The sequence below is a fragment of the Mustela putorius genome, unplaced genomic scaffold (assembly GCF_011764305.1).
Source record: "Mustela putorius furo isolate JIRA1106 unplaced genomic scaffold, ASM1176430v1.1 tig00003937_pilon_pilon_pilon, whole genome shotgun sequence".
Classification (NCBI taxonomy): Eukaryota; Metazoa; Chordata; class Mammalia; order Carnivora; family Mustelidae; genus Mustela; species Mustela putorius.
The window spans coordinates 2,729,701-2,750,012 of record NW_025422082.1 but is presented as its reverse complement, the minus strand read 5'-3'; the positions used below and the strand labels follow the sequence as shown (position 1 = coordinate 2,750,012).

The following is a 20,312-nucleotide window of genomic DNA, read 5'->3' as shown; positions in this document are numbered from 1 at the left end:
TCTCTCTCTCTCTCAGGAGGGAGAGAGGGAGGAGAGTGAGAAGGAGGAAGGAAGGAGAGAGGGAGGGAAAGGGTTTTCTTGGCTTCTCTCAACTCCCATCTTACAGGCAACTCCACACACACACACACACACACACACACACACACACACCCCCCGCCCCCCCTTCCCAAAGCTCCTTCCCTCTCAACACCCCCCTCCCTGTTCCCCAGTCCTGACCCTCTCTTTGTCACACACACACCCTGCCTGTGTCACACAGGCACAAGGCACAGCCCAGGTCCCAGCAGCCTCTGGTGGACAGAGACCAAGAGGGCAGGCTGCAGCAGGAAGGGAGGACAGGGTGGAAGGAAAGGGAGAGAGAGGCAGTAGAGGCAGGCAAGCCCATGTGGCGGAGAGGACCTGCCGGTGGCTCACTCCCCTCACGGGCAGGGCTCCTCGCTTCTCCATCTCCACCCGGCACTCCCCCACCCTTCCCCCAGCAGCGGGCCTTATCAGAGCCACCAGCCCAGCCCCACCTCACACCCCCCCGCCCCCACCTGGCATCTGCATGTCCAAGAGGACTAGAACCTCTGGGCTTCAGGCTGGGGGTGATAAGATCCAAGCGCCCTGGCTGCCTGGTTGGGAAGAACCACCGCTGGGGGCCTCCTGTCCTAAGCCCACAGTTCCCGCTGTGCCAGCCACTAGGTGGGGACGTTCAAGCATCCCCTCTATCCTTAGGGCAGGGCAGCGCCCTCCCCACTTAGAGCCCAGGAACCACAGCTGAGAGGAGGACTTGCCAACCGCCACTCAAGAGAAGTCGGACTGGAATTCCAACCCAGGCCTGTGTCAGGTCAAAGCCAGTGGACACTTCTCAGTGCGTCCCCGGAGATCCCACTTCAGTCTGAACTTGGCCGACATGGTGGAGCCACCCAGATCCCTGCTCCCCAGCCTGGCCTGTGGACAAGGAGCCGAGAGGCTTTGTGCCCCTGGGCAGGGTCAGGCCAGGCTGGACACTGGCGGTGCAGACACTAAGGGACTTACGAAATGAGGCAAACGAGCTGTCCAAGTGGGCTGAGGTCAGGGTGGGCAGGAACGTTGCCCCTCTCCCTTTTCTCTAGTTTCACTCGCAGTGGGACCGCCTGCCTTGCCTCCTCCCTGGTCCTTCTCCACTTCTTCTTTCCCTTCCCCTTTTCTTCTCTTTCTTCATCTTTCCTCCCTCAGCTCTGTTTCCCTTTCACCCTGTCCTGCTCCTGGCCCTACCCCCACAGTTACTGTGGCAACAGTTCCATGCCAGAAATAAAGGCAGGATCCAGCTAGGTCACCAGTTCCCAAAACAGCCTCCCATCCCAGGGTGGAGTGGGGAAGGGCGGGCAGGGGCAGACCAGCAGCAGCCGGGGAGGCCTGACCGTGTGTGTGCGTGTGCGTGTGCGTGTGCACGTGCATGTGTGTAGGACACACTCATGCTTGCCCCTATAGGGTGTGGGAGAAAAGGGGAAGGCTCCTAGCTTTGAGCTGGGTTCGTGGACACCCCTGAAGCCTAAGCCCTCTCTCCCCTTTTCTCCATCTCCCCATCCCCCTTTTTAAAGCCCTGCTCTGTCTGCTAGGACGAGGGTTGTGGCTCCTCTAATGGCAACACTACACAGCATCCTCTCACACTCTGATAGAGCCTCAGGCAGGGGCAGGTGGGCCCCCGAGTCTGGGTCCCTGTCCGAGAATCCTCTGCTCAAGGCCCTGACTGGTCTTTGCTCCTGAGGGCAGCAGGCCTGGGCCCAGGCACCCTCTTGCATTCCCCCTACCTCACAAATATGCATCTTGTCACCCAGTTTCTCCTAGATGTCTTTTGGGTTTCTGTAGCCTTTCTCTCTACCTTCCCTCTGAAGAGGCCTCTCTTTCCGAGTTCCCCGCAGCCCCTCAGGCTCAAGTGGTGGTCCTCAGCACATTTATGCTCTGGCCTCTATTTATAGTCTGTCCGGCTGGTGGGTTGTGGTGTCCCTTGCAGAAGCTGGATAGAGAGGGAAGACACAAGAGTCTTGTGTCCCAAATTCAGCTTTCTGAACTCTGAGGGGATCCCTATTCTGGTACACACACACACACGCACGCACATACACGCACACGCACACACACACACACACACACATGCGCACATGCACACACGTGAGCTCCAAAAGAGGAATCCCTACAGACCTGAACCCTGAGGTGAACAGCACGACTTAAGTGTTCAGCATATGGAGAGGCCGGCAGCTTGGAGGCTCACACGTGGACACAGCACTGCACCCCCACACAGGAGCCCACGCTGACACACAGTTGCAGAACCCAGGCGCCCCGCTCGCAAGATCACGCCCCCACTCTGCCAGCAGGGCCCCCCTCCCCACTGTGACACACGGCGCCGCTGACACCCACTCACACCCATCCCCAGAGCCTCCCTGGCCCCCTGCCCACACCCACCCATGTCACGTGCGGACACCCCCCTCCCTGAGCCAGGCACGTGTACCGGAACATACACAACAGCACCGCCCCCCCCATTCACCAAAGCCCAGCCACTTTCCTTCTCTTACACCTGTCCCTGCTCCCCTGACTCCCAGGCCCCAGCAACACTGTCTCCTGGGAGGGAAACACCTAGCAGCGCATCTGCCCAGCAAGGGGCACGGCCAGCAAGAGGGCGCCTCTGGGTCCTTTGGGGCCTGAGCATCTGCTCAGCCCCCAGCCCCTCCAGTCCCTCCAGCCCCTCCAGCACTCCTGCGGCAGGGGCCAGGAGTGAGCAGTGGCCAGGAGCAAGCCGGTCGGCCTGCCGCCACGCCCTGCCACCCAACCTCAGTCTGCATTTCGCTCTCAGGGCAGCTTGACCAGCCAGAGCAAGAAAGGGGCTCCCCAGGTACCTCCCCACAGGGAGCCCACCCATCACCACCAGCATCCAGGTGTCTGTGTGTCTGGCTTGCCTCTCAAGATCTGTGGCTCACTGGGAGGGAGACTGTTCCCCCCCACACACGCTCCCTGTTATTCAGCAAAGAGAGAACAGCGCCCTGCTCACCCTTGTCCCCTCCATCCCATCACTTGGACTTCTGCACCACACAGCTAGGTGAAGGGAGTACTGGGGTGACAGTACGGTACAGTCCCCTTCCTCAAATCAGGTTTGAGAGCTCAGACCCAGCTAGTCCCAGGGGCTGGCCAGGCGGGACCGGTTCTCCCACTGAACAGGGGCCACGGCTGACCCCTCCCTAAGGGATCCCTGCCACCACCCACAGTTCAAAATACCCACAGAGGGGAAGGGAGGGATGGGAGACCTTGGCACCTACCTCTTCCCAGACAGTGTGGCCCAGACGCTCTGAGGCCCCAAGGTTGGCCTGGGCAGGCGCAGGCCCAGGTCTCAGGGCTGCCACTTTTTCTCAAGAGCCAAGGTAATAGGCGTCTTTTCCAGGAACCCAGCCGTGCTTTCCCAGAGCACAAATAACAGGGAAAAAAGCCGGCTTGGGGTAGGTGGGTGGGTGGGTGGGTGGGGGGAGCTGGCACAGGAGGGGACCTACCCTCTGGGCCCCCACCCCCTCGTCCCCACCCAGCTTCTCCGGAGCGGTGCGTGGAGCCTGCGTCTGGCGGGGCGGGCCGCTGGCTCCCCAGGCTGCACCCTCCCCACCTCCGCTGATAGCAGGCCGCTGGAGGGTGTGTGCGTTTGTGTGTGTGTCTGTGTGCATCTGCTCTTCCACCTCGCTCGCTGCAGCTCAGTCCATTTCGAACAAGAGAGGCATTAACCAGGCATCATGACGAAGCAGAATCGGAAGCAGTCGCAGCGAGCTGCTGGCCTTTTTCCCTTTCATATAGCCCCAGCCCTGCAACACTCATGCACGCGCATGCACACACACACACACACACACACACACACACACACAGAGCCCCTCAAGCCTCCTCAGAAACTGCCAGAGTTTGAGTTGGGGTAAGGGCCAAAGGGGGCTCTGCTGATAACCCAGGGGTGACACCTGGTTTCTCCCAGCACCTGCGTCTCCTCCTCAAAACCTAAAAGCAGCCATGGAGGATCTCTGGGGGCCCTGCCTCCCTGGGGTGCTGGAGGGCACAGATGCTCAGGGGCAGAGAGAGGGCAAAGATGCCTGAATCTGTCACCCAAGGAAGGATTCTGGTGTCCCTTCTGGTGAGGCATGAGCGAGAGGATCTGAGAAACCCAGTCCTCAGCCTGGGAGATTGGGCTGGCCCTTCGGTCACCCAGAGCCCCTGGGAACTGTGAGAAGGACCCCATTTTTCGCCAGAGCAGCTGCATCCGGAGGGAATTTTCCTGCCAGGTAATGGCCCAGTCCCAGCACAGGACTACAGGATGTGCCTTCCCTGAGTGGGAAAACCTTCACCACTCCAGGACCCTGCCATTGGCCCTTTGCTTCTCCCTGGGCTCAGAGCAGAGCCTGGTTCATTTGTGATCCCTGGGGGCAGGGCAGGGAGCCCAGCTCGCTGACCCTGGCCATGGCCCCAGCCTCCTCTCCACTTCACAGCAGACTTGCCTACCTAGGCAGACCTTGCTGTTGCCCTGGTAACCGCTGCCCACAGCCGGTCAGCTGATGGTATGAGCTGTCCTTGGGGAAATGTAGAATCTGGGGAGGGGGCTCTGGGGTATTTGAATGGAAAATCACAGGGGAAGGGTTTTGAGGGGGACAGGTGAGAGTGTGCCCCAGACCTCTTTCTCAAAGAAAAGGGGACAGGAAGGGACAGGTAGGGACAGGAAGGGAAGGATGTCTGGGGTCATGGAAGACAAACGAATGCATACGGAAGGATGGGCTCCAGCGAGAAAGGAGAAATGAAGAAGGCAGGCAGCTGAATGGCTGAGGAAGGCTAGAAAGAATTTAAACTAAGCTGCTGGGGAGTGGCTGGGGAGGGCCCCGTAGGAAAGAACCAGAAAGCCTGGGAAGAAACATTTAATTAGGGGAAAAAAGGTCAGGACCTGATGCGAGAGGGGGTGTACCTTTGATGTGGCAGGAGGGAACCAGGCCTTTATGTATAATCAGCCGGGTCTCAGCCAGCCTCTCCGCTTTCCTGCTTTCAAGCCTACCCTCACTGGCCCGGCCCCGCCCGGCCGGTTGTGCACAACCTCCTGCCACCCTTCCGGGAGACCAAGCACCAGGTGCTTTTCCACCACAGCCTGTTAGGACCCCTGATTTTTCCTGACCTGCTCCCACTTGCCCCCTAGCAGACCCCACCCCAGGAGATTTGTCTTCCGGCACAAGGGTGGCCAGAGGTAGGGGTGGGATGAGCTGTCCCAGGGAAGGGCAGCTGTGGACAGGGGCCTGGAATGAGGTGTCTCATGAGGAATGGCTAGGAGTCGCTGGGCAGGGAGGAGGGGAACATTCTCTGTGAAAGAAGCACATCGGATAGAGTGGGGGAAGCCAGGGGAGAGGGCAGGGAGAGGGGGAGGGGAGGGCTCTCCGGTACCTTCAGGGGCCTGGGGCGTGGGGCAGGAGCACGGCAGCTTCCTCGGTGACATACACCTCCATCCCTCCGCTTATCTCCTCTCCGCCTCCTGTTGCCAAGACAACCTACCGGCTCAGCCGCTCTCGTGGCAGCAGGGAGGGGGGAGGAGGCGGCTGTGGCTCCCACTGCCTCTTCGATGGAGGGAGGCGGTCTGAGGGCTGCCTTGGGTGGGGGTGGGGGAGCTGCAGGGCTAGGGCTCCCACTGAGTCTCCCCTAACCCATTCCATGAGGCTCTGGGGTTGGCCCCTGAGGGCGGCCTTCGGACAGCCCTAATTCAGGGCCATATAGCAGGCCGGACTTGTGGACAGAGGCAGCCCTGAGCAGTGTCCCCCATTCCAGAAAGCTTGGTGTGCAGCTGGGGAAGAGTGATAGGAACAGGGAGAGATGACTTCTGTTGAAGGGTCAGAGGGTGGCTTCCAGCAGGAAGGCAAGGCCCTGATCGTGGCTGGGGTGGACATGGGGCTGCGGGCCCAGAATTCTGCCCCCATCTGACCTCAGCTCTCCCTGAGCACCTCCTCCTAGCCCTGAACCCTCTCATTCCCCTTGACCAAGAGGAGAGTCTTCCAATCCTGCAAAGCCCATTCCCGCTGCCGCCCACTCTACAAGAATGCCCTTGCACAGGGTGGGAAAGCTACCTTGCGCAGGAAGTCTGCCTCCAGCCAGCCCTGGAACAAGGCGACTGCGGAGTTAGGGCTCCCTCTGTCGGCCTGAGGTGTGCTGGCTGTCAAGGTCATTCCTTAACTGAGAGGGATCCTGGGTGTGTGTGTGTGTGTGTGTGTGTGTGTGTGTGTGTGTGTGTGTGTCTCCACCCGCCCATGGGGAGGGCACAGCCAGGACAGGAGACCCTTCTCTCACCCCCCATGCGCCCCCTCTACCCTCTACCCTCTACGTCCCCTCTGGTCTTGGCTGACAGTGAGACTTGCTCGGCCCACCAGTCCCTTCCTCCTGAGAAGGCTCCAGACTCCTCAGGGCAGGCGAACCACCCTGCCCAGTCGCTTACCTGCCTCCCCTTCAGGCTGGGATGAGAAGGGAGGCAAAGTCTTTTCCCAGAAGCAGGCAACACTGGACACCAGTGCCTGTTGTCCAGGACCCAGGGTAGGCTTCCTGGGCACCGCTTGGCCATACCCAGCAGCTGAGGGGACCAGCATACCTTTAAGCTCAGGAATGCCTGGAGGCCTTGAGGATGGCCCCTTGTGTCCTTCTCAGGCAGGCAGTCCCAGGGCCCAGACACCTAGTTCTTGGCTCCTTTCTGCAGAGAGAGCACTGGTGCCGGAAGTCCTGACTGGACTCTGGCCCTGCCGCCAGCCCCCTCCGCCAGGCCTGGCAATAGGCTTCCCTCCTCTCTCAGTCTCACTCCATTGCCCCTCGCCCCTCCCCATGCGCCAGCCTGCTAAGGCTGGGAGCACCAGACACTCTCCCCTATGCCTGGGCCATCTAAACATTAACTTCTGGGGAGGCTGACTAAGGGCACCTAGGCACCTAAGGAGAAGGGAAAGCTGACAAAGAATTGGGCCACAGGAATAAAAGGAAGGAGGAGGAACTAGCAGGGACCTTTTCTCAAGAGTTCAGAAGTCACACTCCCCACCTCTGTACACTGGGCCATCTGCCTCAGGGACCCCAGACCCTCAGTTCCCAGCATGCTGCCGCAAGACCAGTCTCCTAACACCTAACCCTAACACCACGACTGCACGGTCATTCTCTTTCTCAAAGCCCACGCTACCACAAAGCCTTTCACAATGTGACCCAATCTTTTCCTGCCACTCCTCCAGGCAAACTTACAATTCTAGCCAAACCCATGGACTGCTCACCTTCCCCTGAACGCACCTCACATCTTCCTGCCTCAAAGCCTTTTTCCTCATGCTGTTTTCCCTGTCAGTATCTTCCCTTGCCTGTCTTTTCTGCTGACTGGAATCCTGCTCATTCTTTTATTTTGTAAGAGGTGGGGGGAGGGGCAGAAGGAGAGATTAAGAATCTCAAGCAGACTCCCTACTGAGCTTGGAGCCTGATGTGGATCTCTGGACCCTGAGATCATGACTTGAGCCAAAATCAAGAGTTGGACACTTCCCCGACTGAGTCACCCAGGCGCCCCTGAAATCTTGCTCATCCTTAAAGATCATGCAAACCCCAGCCCTGGCCCCATGCACTCTCCCGTCCCTGAACCCACCGTGCCTGACTGGAAGTGGAGACCATCCCACTCAGGTGATCAAGAAAGGCAAGAATCAAAAAAAAAAAAAAAAAAAGAAAGAAAGAAAGAAAGAAAGGCAAGAATCTAGACAGTAACCCTCACTAGCTTCAACCACAGATGAGTTCATCTCTCTGAGTCTGCGCTGGCTCACACATGATATGGAAACAATGTCACCCCTTGAGGAAGGGGCTATATGGGGGAATGCCTCACATGCTGCCTGGAGCATCTCCAGAGTTCCGTGTGTATCAGTGTCCTTATTTCTAATAGCTCCTGTCTCCTTTCCCCCTCTTTTGGGATGTACCAAATGCCACTTTGCTATTTTTTTAGGTTTGAGAGAGAGATTTCCAGAAGTCCTTAAATTTCAAGTGTCTTGAGATCTTGACAGGGGATGAAACAATATCTTGTCCACCCTTTTTGTTTGCTGAAGGGCTAGTGCAGTGTTTGTACATTGTAGGGAGTAAATAAGTATTTGGATTAACTGCTTAGGACCTGTCCCCGCCCAAGTCCCGCTAAGGATGGAGGGTGGAGGCAGGATTCTGGTTCTCCTTCTGCCTCCATCTTCAGGGACTGCAAGGTACTGGGCCAAGGGCTTCTTTCTCAACCTTCAGTTGGTTTAATTCCCTCGATAAATACTTGTTGTGTAACACACAACCATTCCACAAGCAGGAATAAGGACAGTTCTGGACAAGCTGTGGTATGTGCCATAAGGCCAGGGCAAGTGGGCAGCCAGAGAGCCCCATGGTACCACAGGCGACTGCTAGCCCAAGAGAGGAGGCAGGTGTACGGAGCACAACAGACAGCAGTGGTCTCGGCATGCAAGCATTCTGGAGAAAGGCGTGCTGGACAGCAGGAACCTCACGTTCAAAGATGGGCAGGGGTGCTGGCCGAATGGCAAGGGCTGCTGTTTTGCCACAGCCCCTGGAGGGGACTCATAGGGACAGGGCTGAGTGGGGTTGTACAGGAGCTAAGGAGTCCACTGGGGATCGCATAATGTGGGCAGAGCTGCGGTTTAGGGTGACGGAGGGTGAGAGAAATGTGTGATGTCCTGGAGGGGGTGGGGGTGTCGGGAGGCAGAGACAAGACTCGGAAAGCTACTGTAGTAACTGAGACAGACCCTAGCGAGGTCTGGCAATGGTGCAGAGTTTTTGAGTGTGGGAGAGAAAGCAGTGGTGCGCAAGGGGATGATGGCTGACGTGCTGCATTGCTAGGAGAGACTCAGCAGGAAGAACAAGGCGAGAAGAGAAAGGCAGAAATCTTAGGCAATGTTTCTGTGAAGTGGAGCCAGGGAAGTGAAGGGTCCCAGTGACAGAGAATGAAAAGGTAGGAAAGAGCTTCAAAAAGGGACAGTCCTTCATGGGATCCAGGGCTGAGGCAGAGGACACCTAGGTCTGAGGCCGGGGAGCTCACTGGCCACTGAAGTATGAGGGATGGGGCTCAGTATAGTGACTTTAATACAAGCCAGCTTGCAGGGACTAGAAAATGAGTGGATTACCCCCACTGCCTCATCTGGCTGTTGGGAGGACAGGACAGAGGAGGGGAGATCTGTATACGGGCTGTTCTTAGCTGGAGGTTTTGGTAATCCTGACCAGCACAGGATCTGAGGCACCTGCTGCCGCCTCCCTCTACTTGTTCACATCCTCCCAGAGATGGATGCACTCATCTTGCCCTAAGTCTTCCCCCACGGTGTCCACCCCCATTTGCACACTTGCTTAGAAACTTCTGGCACACAGAAGCAGCTGGGATTGCTGCAGGCAGCTATGGGGTGGTCCAAGGTCTCCCTCCCCTACCCATGTTAAATCCCTCAAGACCCCATGATCCGAGATCCATTGCTTTGGCCTCTTTCTTTCAGCATCTTTGAAATCAGCCCCAGTTGGGGGGGGGCGGGGGGGGCCGGGGGGAGGGGATGAGCAGAACAGACTTCGCCAGAGTATGAAGAGGCCCTCTGGGTATGGAGCCTGGACTTGGCAGAGGCACGAAAAGGTGTGTTGAGAGGGTTCAGAGAGCCAAGCCTGAGACCCAAGGCCACCAGCAGGCGTCAGACGTGCCAGGCTCGGGGCTTGGGGCTCAGGGCGGGGCAAGGCGAGTCACTCTGAGATGGCACAGGCCTCAGAGGCCGTCTTCCTCCCTCACCCTGCCCACTCTCGGTCCCTCCTCACCAGGTTTCACCTCAGAAAGCAATAAAGGAAACAGTGAGGGCTTTCTGGAGCCGGCCCCCAGAGGCCTGTCTGTGCTGGGGAGGTCAGAGAGAGGGAGGGAGGGGCAGGAGAAAGGCGGAGAAGAAAGCAAAGCAAGACAAAGGGCTCGGGTCCACCTTTGAAGCTGTCTCTAACCCAGCCAGGGCGGGTGGGGTGGGTCTGAGAAGCCGGCTGGGGGGAGGCAGTCTAGAGTTATAAAGAATGTCTTAAATTCCTGTGGAAATCAGCAGGATTGTAAGAGCCCCCCTCGCCAACACACCTCCTTCCCAGCCTCCTACCCCTGCCCCCCAAGTCCAGACCTCCACACCTGGGGGCCCCAACCCTTTGTCCTCAGGTAATTGCTGGGTGTTGCCCCTGTGTTTAAAATCCCATTGAATTCACCCGTTATCAGCTGTGGCTCCGGACCACCCTCTCTACCCCCCAACCCCCAGAAAACCACCCCCAACACATCTCCTGCAGTCTTCACCAGGATTAAGGCTCTTTGTGATGTGTGTGGGGGGGAGAGCAACCTGATGCAAAGCACTTATGACAAGCTGGGGGAGAATGTCTGTCCCAGGGCCTGGGGGACCTCCCTCTTGGCGGCTGCCTTCAACCTGCTCAGAGCTGGGGGTGTCAGACCGCTCCAGTCCTCACCAAAGGAGAGGCGAGGGACCCCCAACCCCCACCGACTCCGACTGTTTCACCCACCTCCCATTTTGACCGAACCAGGCTCCTCCCCAACTTCCAGATCGGTCCTTATAGGCCATTCTTGGGAAAAGTCAGGGAGAAGGGAGGTCTATTCATCCTTTTCCCCTCTCTCTCCACAACACTTCCCTCTAATAGCTTTGCAGAAAGAAGGGGAAACTGAGGCTGGGGGTCCAACGACAGAAGAGCGGGCTGGGGCGGGGAGCCTGCTAGCGAAGGTCTTTCCCCTGTACAAGATTAAGCGCAGAGGAGGAAAGAGGCAGCCTTTATGGCCTCTTAGTTCTACTCCCCAAAAACACACCTGGAGGCGTCTGGGAAAGCCCACCCGAGAAGCCGGAGCGGGGGAGGGGGCGCCGGGCCCCTAACCCGCCCGTCGCGGCCCCCCTCCCCACAGGGAAGCGCGGCCCAGCCCGCCGCCTCTAATTGCGACTTCCCCTCAGGTGTGGCCCCCGCCCCCGCCCCCCGCGGGGACCCGGGGAACAAGAGGACGCATTCTCGCCCTCACTCCCCCTTCCGCTCGGCCGAGCCCTCCTCCCCCATCCCCCGCCTCCCCTCCCCCCCTCCTCACCGGAAAACAGCAATCCGGCTACCGGCGAGGAGGCTGCGGCGTCCTCCGGCCGCCCTGGCGGGCGCTCGGGCCTCTTGCCCCGGCCCCGGCCCCGGCGGCTCGCCCGCCGAAGGGCTTGGGTTTGCTTCGCCCCAACAGGTAGCACGGGACGCGCCGTGCCAGCCAGGAAACCGGAGCCCGCGCGGAGGGAGGGGCGCGCCCGTGGGTCCCGGGCCCTGGGCCCGCCCCGGGGCCGCCAGCCTCGCGCCGGGCGGAGGTGCGGGGCCTTCTCGGTGCCACCCACGCCCCGCTTCCCCTGCGGGCGGCGCTGCCCTTCGCGCCCCGCGCGCCGCCCCTCCACCTGCCCCTCCACCTGCCGGGTCGCGCCCGGACCCGGGCCACGGGGCTGCCGCGCGGCTCGTCCGGGCTCTGGTCCGCGCCGCTCAGAGAGGCAAGGTTGTTACCCTCGCGGTTTGGGACTTGGATCCCTCCACCCCGCCTTCAGATAACCCGTTTGCAGGAAAATGGTTTTATTCTGGGACTCGAAATTGGGGATGGGGGTGCAGGCCTGGGTAGTGGAATGTGAAGAATGGCCATCTCTCTCTCTCTTTCGCTTCCCCCCTTTTCTTTTTTCCTGAAACAAACACAAAAGTCCCTTCCTACAGTCTGGCCAGGAGGAATGTGGAGGCTGGGAGCAGACTGAGGAAGACTCTGCAGGCAGAGTTTAAAGAGAACCACCTCCGGACCGTGTCTGCAGGGCCTTGAATCTGCTGCCCTTTCCACCAGTTTTAGGGAGCCTGCATCCGAGGGAACACTACAGTTCCTCGCCTGGGGGTCTGCCCCACCCCCACCCCCGGGGCCTATTTCAGTGCGGGGGTCTGGGGCGGCTGCCCGGAGGCCCCAGCCCTGGTTTGTGGCAGTCCCGCCCCTTTCCGGCTCGAGGCTCTGACGCTGGTTGGTCTTCCCCGTCCTCCTTGGGGGCTCTGGTTCCCCTCCCTCCACCCCAGCCCAGTCTTGGGATTAGGAAGGGAAGGGGATGGGAAGGCTGGTGAGGGGCTGCTGCCCCCAGTGTCCCCGACTACGTCAGGGGCTGTGGCCTCCGAGTGCGCTTGGTCCGGCGCGTGGGGGCTGAGCCCACGAACTCGAACTGTTTCTGCCTCTCCGCGTGGTTGGGGAAGGGCAACTGGCCCTGGTAGAGGCGCTTGATGAAGTGAGCCTCTCGTTGGTTCTGGCGGCTGCGAGAAGCTTGGCGGGGCCGACCCTGCCTCGTGAAGGCCATGAACCATCCCTCGTGCCGGGCATTCTGGAAGGCTGTATAGTTGTTCTCCAGCACGATCTCCGTGAACACGCAGTCTTTGCTCTTTCCGCTGGGCTGCGGAGGGAGGGAGGGAGGGAGAGGAGGGGTGTTCGTCCACCCAACCTGTCTGGTTTGTCTGACTTTTGGAGGGAGCGGCAGGGGGCTGTGTGCCCAGGGGTTTCTGCCTGGGGAGGTGGGTGCCCTTGTTGGAGAGGTAGAAGTGGGAGAAGGGAACAAGGTTTGCTGGGAGTCAGATCTGAACTTAAATACAGGTTTGTCATTTGGAAGTTGTACGCCCTGAGCATGATGTTTAGCCAGTGGTATAGCATGGTAACTGTTGGGTGGAGGCCAAGGAGGCAACAGTCTGAGGAGAAGAATGGGCAGCTGTCTGCAGAATAAAGACTATGTCAGGAGCCACACAGCCATCCATTTGGCCCTATCCAAAACCTTGACACTATGCCCATTTTTTATAGACAAGAAGCCTGAGGCTTGACCGAAATCAGCAAATATTCGGTGAGAACAGCCAGAACCAGAAGCCAGGACTGACAAATGCTAAAGGAAATGGAATTCTCCCTACGCAACAGTGCTGGACCTGCCCGAGAGCTCACACCAGCTGGTGCTTACACTAGTAGGCCTTTTGTGTGTCATCTGCCTGGAGGGATCCTGTGGACCCCGCTGACCTTGGGGGAGCTTGTGGCCATGTATGAATGCCCACTCTCAGCCCTGATCAACACTTGACCCTCAACACGGGGTCTGCAATCTCATGAAGGTGCTAAATCCTGACTCACTGATTGGACCTAGCCTGTAAATCAGAGCCCAAGACACTTAGGGATCAGTAAGTGTCTCATTTAAATGGAGAAACAAGAGTGGCTGAGTGTTGGAGTGTGAGTAGAAGTCATCTTGGCTTGAGCCCAGGGGAGGGGAGTGGGGTGCTGTGGGGCAGGCAGAAAGATGGATTCATTCCTCCCCTCGCCCTCCTCTCAGGTCTCACCTTCCCAATGAGCTTGCCCCTCTTGTTCATACAGATGTATTTCTCACTCTCAGCACCCTTGATGCGCACGCGGCTTCCAAATGTGTCCGTCTCCACTATGAGTTTGGCTGTGATGGGGGAGGGGGAGAAAGACCTCTGGCTGTGGGAGCTGTCGGCTCAGGGGTGTCGCAGGGGGCCCCCCAGCCAGCCTGACCTCCCAACTTTGGTTGTGGGGGGGGCACCGGGAGGCTCTTCCACTTCGGGCCCCTGCCTGGGCACAGGATCTGTTAGGCTGCCAGTGGTGTGAGTGGCCTCCAGTGAGGGCTGGGTCTCACCGAACTTGTTGCCATCCTCCGCGGTGGCAGAGATGCGACGCCCGGTGACCTGCACGTGCTTGCCACTGGTCCGGCTGTAGAGCTGGTACTCTCGGATCTGCCGCCGGCTCAGCTGGTCGGTCATGGCGCCCTGGTCCCTCACGTACTGGTTAAAATTAGGAGACGGGTGATTCTCCCCCTTTGCGGTTACCAAGGGAAAAATAGTGTCAATTTGCTTTGGGTGACACCACCACTGGTCCATCCAGGGGAGAGGGGTGTGGAGGTGAGTGTGATGGTGCAGGCCACTGGTCCTAGGAAGCAGAGGTGTTGGGGAAAGGGATGTATGACCTTCCCAGGCCAGTGGGTGAGCCAGTCATGATCTTTTGGCTCTCCATCTGCCCAGGCTTGGGGGACACTTGTGATCTAGTGCAGACCTGGAATCGTGACTCTGATTGCTAGAAGGAACCTTCAAAGTTATGGAACCCAAGTTCCATATGGAACCCAAGTTCAGCACTAACGGTGGGATCCTGCATGTCTCCCCTGCCCCTCCTCCTGGGTGCTCAGGACCCTCAGAGGAGCCTGTCCACCATTCACTGTTGTCCCTCTGGGGGTGAGGGACGTGGAGGCTGCAGCAGCAGGAGGAGCCAGTGGGCGTGGTCCAGGGGTGCTCCCGGGAGGTGCCAGGATGCCTGTGCCCCTACGTAACCGAGGCTGGTGGCCAGTAGGGGCGCTGTTGCCACCAGCTTCCGGGGTCCACCCAGGCGTGGTGCAAAGCCAGGATGAGCACCATCTCCAGGCCCAGTCTCTCCCTACCTATCTGCAGCAGTGAGTGGGAGAAAACCACACCACTTCCCGCTCTCTCTCCAGTGAGGTGCAAACCAGATGCCATTTCTGAACTGCTTCAACCCTAGGCTCAAATGTTTCTCTCTCCACCCGATCCTGCTGGCCCCACTCTCCCTGGCCCAGGTCCCTGAGGCCACCTTTATACCAGGCCCAATCACAGCCGCTGAGACAGACCTGGACCCAGATCAGCATCTGTTGGAGGCCACCTCTGTTGCAGAGGGAGGAGCAGGAACAGGAAGGATCAGCTTTGAGGAAGGGGGTGGTGAGTGCTGTGGTGGCTCCAGGCTGACCCTGTAACCTGCTCAGGGTTAACCCTTCGTGTGTGTCACTGCTCATTTCCCACTGCAGCTGGGCCGCCAGGACCAGAAGTGCCGCCAGGACCCCCACCTATGTGAGCAGGGTCTGGAGACTCAGAGCAGTAAAGTGCGTCCCGCACCCCACCGTGGAAAAACCCGAGCCCAGCATTTGGGGTGGGGGCTAGCCTCCCTGCCAGGGGGTGGGGTCTAGCTGGCCTGGGACCCTCAGTGGGGTCCAGCCCGGCCCCAGCCCCCATCCTCCTGGCCCAGGTTCAGGCCCTCCGCCCCTCTTGGCGGGCAGCCTCCTTCTGGCTGTCTGTTCCAGGTCAGGAGCAGAGAGGGCCCCCCTGAAGCCCCCTCCTCTCCTTGTCCCCCTTCAGGCCCTGCACAAAAGCAGCCCCACGCCCCCCCCCACAGCCCCACAGCCCACAAGTCGCTCTCCCCGCGGGACCTGGCCTGTCCCTTTCATGTTCCCGCTGCGGGGGGACCTCCCCTTCCACTGCCGCAGACAGCTGCTTGTCAGACAGCCCCTCAAGCATGGCTATGGTCCGGCCTGCCGGCCCCCCTCCAGGGGGGGTGAGGGGGCACTTCAAGGGGGAAAGGACAGCTTTGCCACCTTCCCTGAGTCCTGAATGGGGCCTCAGCCAGGCCATAAACGCCCCGGCCAGCCTCACCATTGTGCTAATTCCCGTTCCAGAACAGGTTGGGCCCACCCCCAGCCCCCTCCCAGCCAGGCTGGGGGCTTTCTTCTTGCTCTCCCTGGATGTGTGAAGCAAAAGGCCTGGAACGGGGGCTAGAGCAAAAGGGGGAAGGAAAAGAGGGGGGGAGTTGTCTCTCTCTCTCTCTCTCCCACCCCCCCACTGCTTCAAAGGCAGCCCCTTTCCCTCTCCCAGAGAAAAGGCATTTACCTTCAAAAAAAGTCCCCACTGGATATGAAGAGAAGCGGGCCTCTGGCCTGGGAAAGCCAAGCGATCTCTCCCCAGAGCGGTTCTGGACCAGTGCATTTTAATAGCTGCACTTTTATGGAGGATCACAAAAAGGGACCAAGCCTCGCACAGGGGGCTGAGGCTTGGGGTGGGGGGTGTGCATGGGGGCGCTGGCATGGGGTGGGGGGAGTGTGGAGATGCAAACCCTGAATCTTGTCCCAAACAAACCTCTTTGGGCTTGACCTCGTTGCACTGTAGGTGAGGAGTCACCCCACCCTGGCTGGGCATTGGGACTGCCCACACTAGTCCCCCAGGGCAGCACACCCCTGGGACATCTGTGATGGGGAGAGTGGGGTAGGAAGTGGAATGCACAAGTGGTTTTTCGTGGAAACCTGTGTTTTCAGGTAGCTCCCAGTACAAGCCTCACCTGAGCCAGCACCTCTGCCCTCTACCCATCTCCCCAGAGTCCATCCCTCAAGCCTGAGCTGCCGCATGCGGTTAGCCTTGGGGGAGGAGGGCAGAACCCGTGTGGCAGTACAGAGGGAGAAACAGAGACTCCAGGACAAGTAGGGATAGGGAGGGTCATGGAGGGAGGACAGATAAAGACCTCAGTGCATCCCCAAATGTGCCTTAGCCCCTTCTACCCGCCTCCAAAGACTGACACCTCCACCCACCCCACCACCTCAGAAACCATCTGGATCCAGGGAGAGGCCGGAACCTGCCTCTGTCCACCAAGAGGAGACTACCCCCCGCCAAGCTGGGTGGGGTGGGGGAGACAGGGAACAGCTAGTGGGGGGGCACCCGCCTACCTGAGTTTGACAGCAGAGAATCAGTAGCTGGAGGCACCTGTGTGGGAAGACAAGGCAGACCCTGGTGTGGGTGCCAGCAGTCAACCCAGGGCGAGCACCCAGGCGCCCTCCCCTCACCGCCCCCCCCCCGCCCCTCCGGGTGGGAGTCCCGATAAGACGAGGTCTGCCCCAGGCTGGAAAGGGCAACGAAACTTCTATCCAGAGAGGCAGCACACTTACAGAGTGACGTGGGGCAGCAGGCGGGTGGCTCCCATCTCCGGAGAGAGTCCTTGGGGTGGTGGCCCCCCTGCCCCCAAACTCAGGAGCAAATATGGGCAGTCCCCAGGGGTAGAGAGGGGTAGAGTCCCAGAGAAGCCAAGGTCTCTTCAAGCCACAGGTTTTCAGGGGGGAGAGGAGGAGAGAGAGGGGAGGAGGGAGAGAGAGGGAGGGGAGGAGTGGGGGAGGAGGGCGTAATTGGGAGACTGAGGTGTGAGGTGTCCACCTTCCTGGCCAGTGAGCGGGCAAAGCAGCTGCTGGCGGGGGCTGCCAGCCTCTTGCGGGGCTGCCTGCGCGCAGAGTCTGGAGCTGCTGGCTAAGGAGGCTGGGCCCCGTGGTCTCCCACGTTTTCCCTGACCCTCAGACCTGGATGGGAGGGCCCCGCCTCCGTTCCCCAGGGGCCAGCTTCTCCTGCCCTCAGGTCTGGTGCCCCACCTCCCCAAGGGTGAGCGCAGGTATCATTCCCGGGCCAGGGGTTGCTGAGTCTGGCTCTGGGGGTGGAAATTCCCAGAAGCAGCCTTAAAAGGAGGAGCCTCCCTCCAGGGGGCAGGCGGTGGGCTTGGCTAGGAGCGCTGGCTTCCACTGCCTCTGTCACCCCTGGCTCCCCCTCTCTGCGGTCTGGCCACCCGGTTAGAGGTGTCAAGGCCGCCCCGACTGGCAGCAAATAGCGGGTGCAACAGGTTGGGGACCAGGGATGGGGGAGAAGGTGCAGCTGGGGCTGTGGGAGGACCCAGTGTGGGCTTGAGAGCTGGCCTGCTGACTCAGGACAGACAGGCTCTGAGAGGGGCTGGTGCATTGGCACAAGCTCCTTTTCTTTGGGCCCCAGGCACTTTTCTAGAAGTGGGAACAGTAATGTCAGAGGATCCAAATGAGATAACTGCACTGAGCAGATGTCAAAAGGCATAACATGTTCTTGGGCCCCACCCACCATCCTCTCTGAGGCAGTGGCTGTCCCTAGGGCCTCCTCCCTGCGCCCACCAGCCCCTGCCTGGGATGAAGCGCCCACCAGCCTCTTCACATGACCTCTGGTCCCACCCTGCTGTGCGGTAGGACCAGTATTACCCCATTCTACAGACAGGGAAACTGAGATGCACTGGTAGGTAGTTAGCTCAGAATGACCCAGCCAGTGAATGGTGGGACTGGGCTCCTGAAGTCCATGCTCTTTCTGTTCCACGGGGGTCTCGTCTGGAGCCTTTCTGCTGTGTCCATGCCCTCTGGGCCAAGATATCCAAGGCCCCAGAGGCTGGTGATGGGGACTCTAATTGTCCTTTTCCTTTAGAAGGTGGGTGATGGTGACTGTGGAAGCAGGCTTGTACTTGGGGGGAATCTCTGAGGGAAGCCCCCATGTAGGGAAGCAGAGCTCACATCTCAGCTCTGAGCTCCGAGGTCTAAGCGCCCCGAGGATGGAAAGAGAAGGGGAACTGTTATGTGGATGTATTTACCTAAAGAGATGAGCAGGAGAGCTAAACTCTCACCTCCAAGCCTCCTTCTCACCTTCCTGAGCTAGATCAATCCACAAAGTTGTCTGCCACCCCTCCCCCGCCCCCAGACAAGCCCAAAGGCCACCTCCTGGCCACCTCCAACTGTCCAGGTCCAGCACCTGGCTCCCAGCTCCGCCCTGGCACCCTGCAGCGGGGCTCAGGGTCCTGTTCAGCCTGAACTGCCCTGGGGAGTGCAGGGTGGGGGGAGCCTTGTAACTGGGGGAGTCCGGGGTTGGCTCCATACTTGAATCATACTGTCCAAACTGGAAGGGTTCTTTGAGATTCTTCATCTGGTCCAGGCCCCTCACTCACTGATGAGGCCCAGGGAGGGTCTCACAGCTAGTTAGTGAGGGGCACGTGACTCGGACAAGGTACCGGGTACCCAGACTCCCGGTCCAGTGCTCAGCATTTTTCATGCATGCCCCACCCTGTCCTGCTCCTCTGCTTTCATCCAGGCTGGTGCCCCTGATGATTTCCATTTTCTATATTTGTTCACTTTCAGCCCGATTTAAACTCTGCCCCTTCGAGGAAATGCCCGAGTCCACCTGTCCGCTGTGGCTGGTGCCAGCTCTGGCTTTCTTCTTGGGGCAGCCTGGGACCTCACCCACATATCTGCCTGCTCCTAGCTCCCAGTAGGGCGCTCAGAGCTATCTCCTCCCGCCCTCACTCCTGGGGTGACAGGTGGGAATGGACCTATGGAGGATGTAGTTCAGACTTGGGGTGGACCCAATGAATTAAGGAGTCAGGTGTGGGAAGTGCCACCTAGCGCTGTTTGGGTCCCAGTTTTCTGAACCCAAGTGCCTGGTTCTTATCAGTGGGGGAGGGGCTTGTTGTCACCTGCTAGCCCCCCAGCCAGGCCTGGGTCTCCATGGTAACAGATGCCAGCAGTCAAGCTTGGCCTGGGGCTCAGCCAGGGGCTTGGGCCAGGGGACTCTAGGGCATGGGTGAGTAGCCTATTTTATGGTGTGATACCTGCTCCTTGTCCCTTCCCATTGTGCACCTACAGGCCTGGCCTCCTGACTCAGCTTTCTCCTTTACCCCCAGGAGGCCAGTGAAGACCAGTGCTGGCTTCCAAGAGGGGAGGCAGCATGGAGAGTGTTCCATGGATTTTATCCCCATCCCCATGCCCTGTCCTCTATGGGCTGTGTGACCTATGGTAATCCCTTCATTTCTCTGGTCCCACTTCCTAATTTGTAAAAAGGAAATGGCCATTACCGATGTTGTCAAAACTGCCACCGTGAGCATCAACCGAGGTGGACACTCCCTGAAAATTATCAAGGACCAAAAGAATGGGAGCAAAAGGCCTAGATCCTCTTATGTGGCTCAGACTCAGTTTACCTCCATTTTGACCCAGTCTCTCCCTTGACTAGAGGGAGCTGGGAGGCAGAAGGTAGAGTTCATTAACATTTATTTATGGGGGGAGGTGGCAGGAGGTGATAAGGGAAGTGAGAAGTAGCCCCGGCTGCATTGGTTAATCCCCACCCCCTAGTGCCAAGTTCAACACCCCCCAACTGAGGCGTCTCACGCCTGCTCCTTCTAACAGCCCAGCTGGTGCAGACACAGAGCCCGCAGAGCCCACCTGCAGACCTGCCACTTGTCACCACCTGCTTCGACCCCAGCTCACCCTTTTCCTGTTGAAAAACAGAAGGGCTGGAGCTGGAGCAGGGCAAAAGGCAAATGGACCCTTCCAAGACGGGGAGCCCTCCATCTTTGCTGCTCCATTCCTACTGCAGGCCAGCACCGGGAGATCAAATTGGCTGGAGTAGCTGTCCGTGTAGCTGTCGCCTGCCCTTCCGTGCAGACTCAGGGTGGAGCCAGGCTGCTGGGGCATTTGCCAGGGGCGAGGTGGAGGGAAGAAGTACCTGTGCGAACCCCCGCTGGGCTAGAAGTGGCTGGGGCTGCCCATCCCAACTAACAGACTTCATTCCAACGACTGCTTTCAGTTCAGGAGACATCCTAGCACTTGGGCTGCTGTGTGCTCTCTCCCTCTCTGCCAGAGTGGTTAGAGAGCTCTGGGGCCAGACGACCTGGCGGGAACCCTGGCCCCTCTTCTAGCTCTGGGGCCTTGGGG

General features: G+C 59.3%; 2 protein-coding genes and 1 long non-coding RNA gene across 14 annotated transcripts in view; 1 reads left to right on the top strand and 2 right to left on the bottom strand.

The window, feature by feature from the left end:
• Positions 1-11,345, bottom strand: part of DMTN (dematin actin binding protein) — a 27,534-nt gene extending 16,189 nt beyond the window's left edge. For 8 of the 11 annotated variants that reach the window (XM_004763312.3, XM_013061823.2, XM_013061822.2 and 5 more), the window contains exon 1: positions 5,401-5,525. The gene's annotated coding sequence lies outside the window, so the exon portion shown is untranslated. Of the gene's footprint in view, positions 1-3,269; positions 3,593-5,400; positions 5,526-6,589; positions 6,697-11,071 lie in introns of those variants that run through there. The other 3 variants (XM_045069490.1, XM_004763313.3, XM_004763311.3) reach the window with 3 other exon arrangements.
• Positions 11,095-13,235, top strand: LOC123388996. The gene is made up of 2 exons (XR_006603516.1): positions 11,095-11,209; positions 12,821-13,235. It is a non-coding gene; the product is annotated as an uncharacterized LOC123388996 (long non-coding RNA).
• FGF17 (fibroblast growth factor 17) lies at positions 11,564-20,312 on the bottom strand. 2 transcript variants are annotated; one of them, XM_004763321.3, is made up of 5 exons: positions 16,725-20,312; positions 16,506-16,542; positions 13,653-13,830; positions 13,339-13,445; positions 11,564-12,422 (listed from the first exon to the last, which is right to left on the bottom strand). In XM_004763321.3, the coding sequence occupies exons 1-5, from the start codon at positions 16,757-16,759 to the stop codon at positions 12,129-12,131; spliced, it is 651 nt and encodes a 216-aa protein (XP_004763378.1). In that variant the 5' UTR covers positions 16,760-20,312; the 3' UTR covers positions 11,564-12,128. The 2 variants fall into 2 exon arrangements, with proteins under 2 accessions (XP_004763378.1, XP_004763379.1); XM_004763322.3 differs by having other exon boundaries at positions 13,653-13,797.

Excerpts from the sequence above, each read along its gene's own strand:
- FGF17 (XM_004763321.3), bottom strand. The coding sequence starts at position 16,759 with ATGGGAGCCACCCGCCTGCTGCCCCACGTCACTCT. Across the intron at positions 13,831-16,505 it reads TTCTCTGCTGTCAAACTCAG|GGGGAGAATCACCCGTCTCC; the intron begins GTAGGCGGGTGC and ends GTAACCGCAAAG. Across the intron at positions 13,446-13,652 it reads GGAGGATGGCAACAAGTTCG|CCAAACTCATAGTGGAGACG; the intron begins GTGAGACCCAGC and ends CCCCCATCACAG.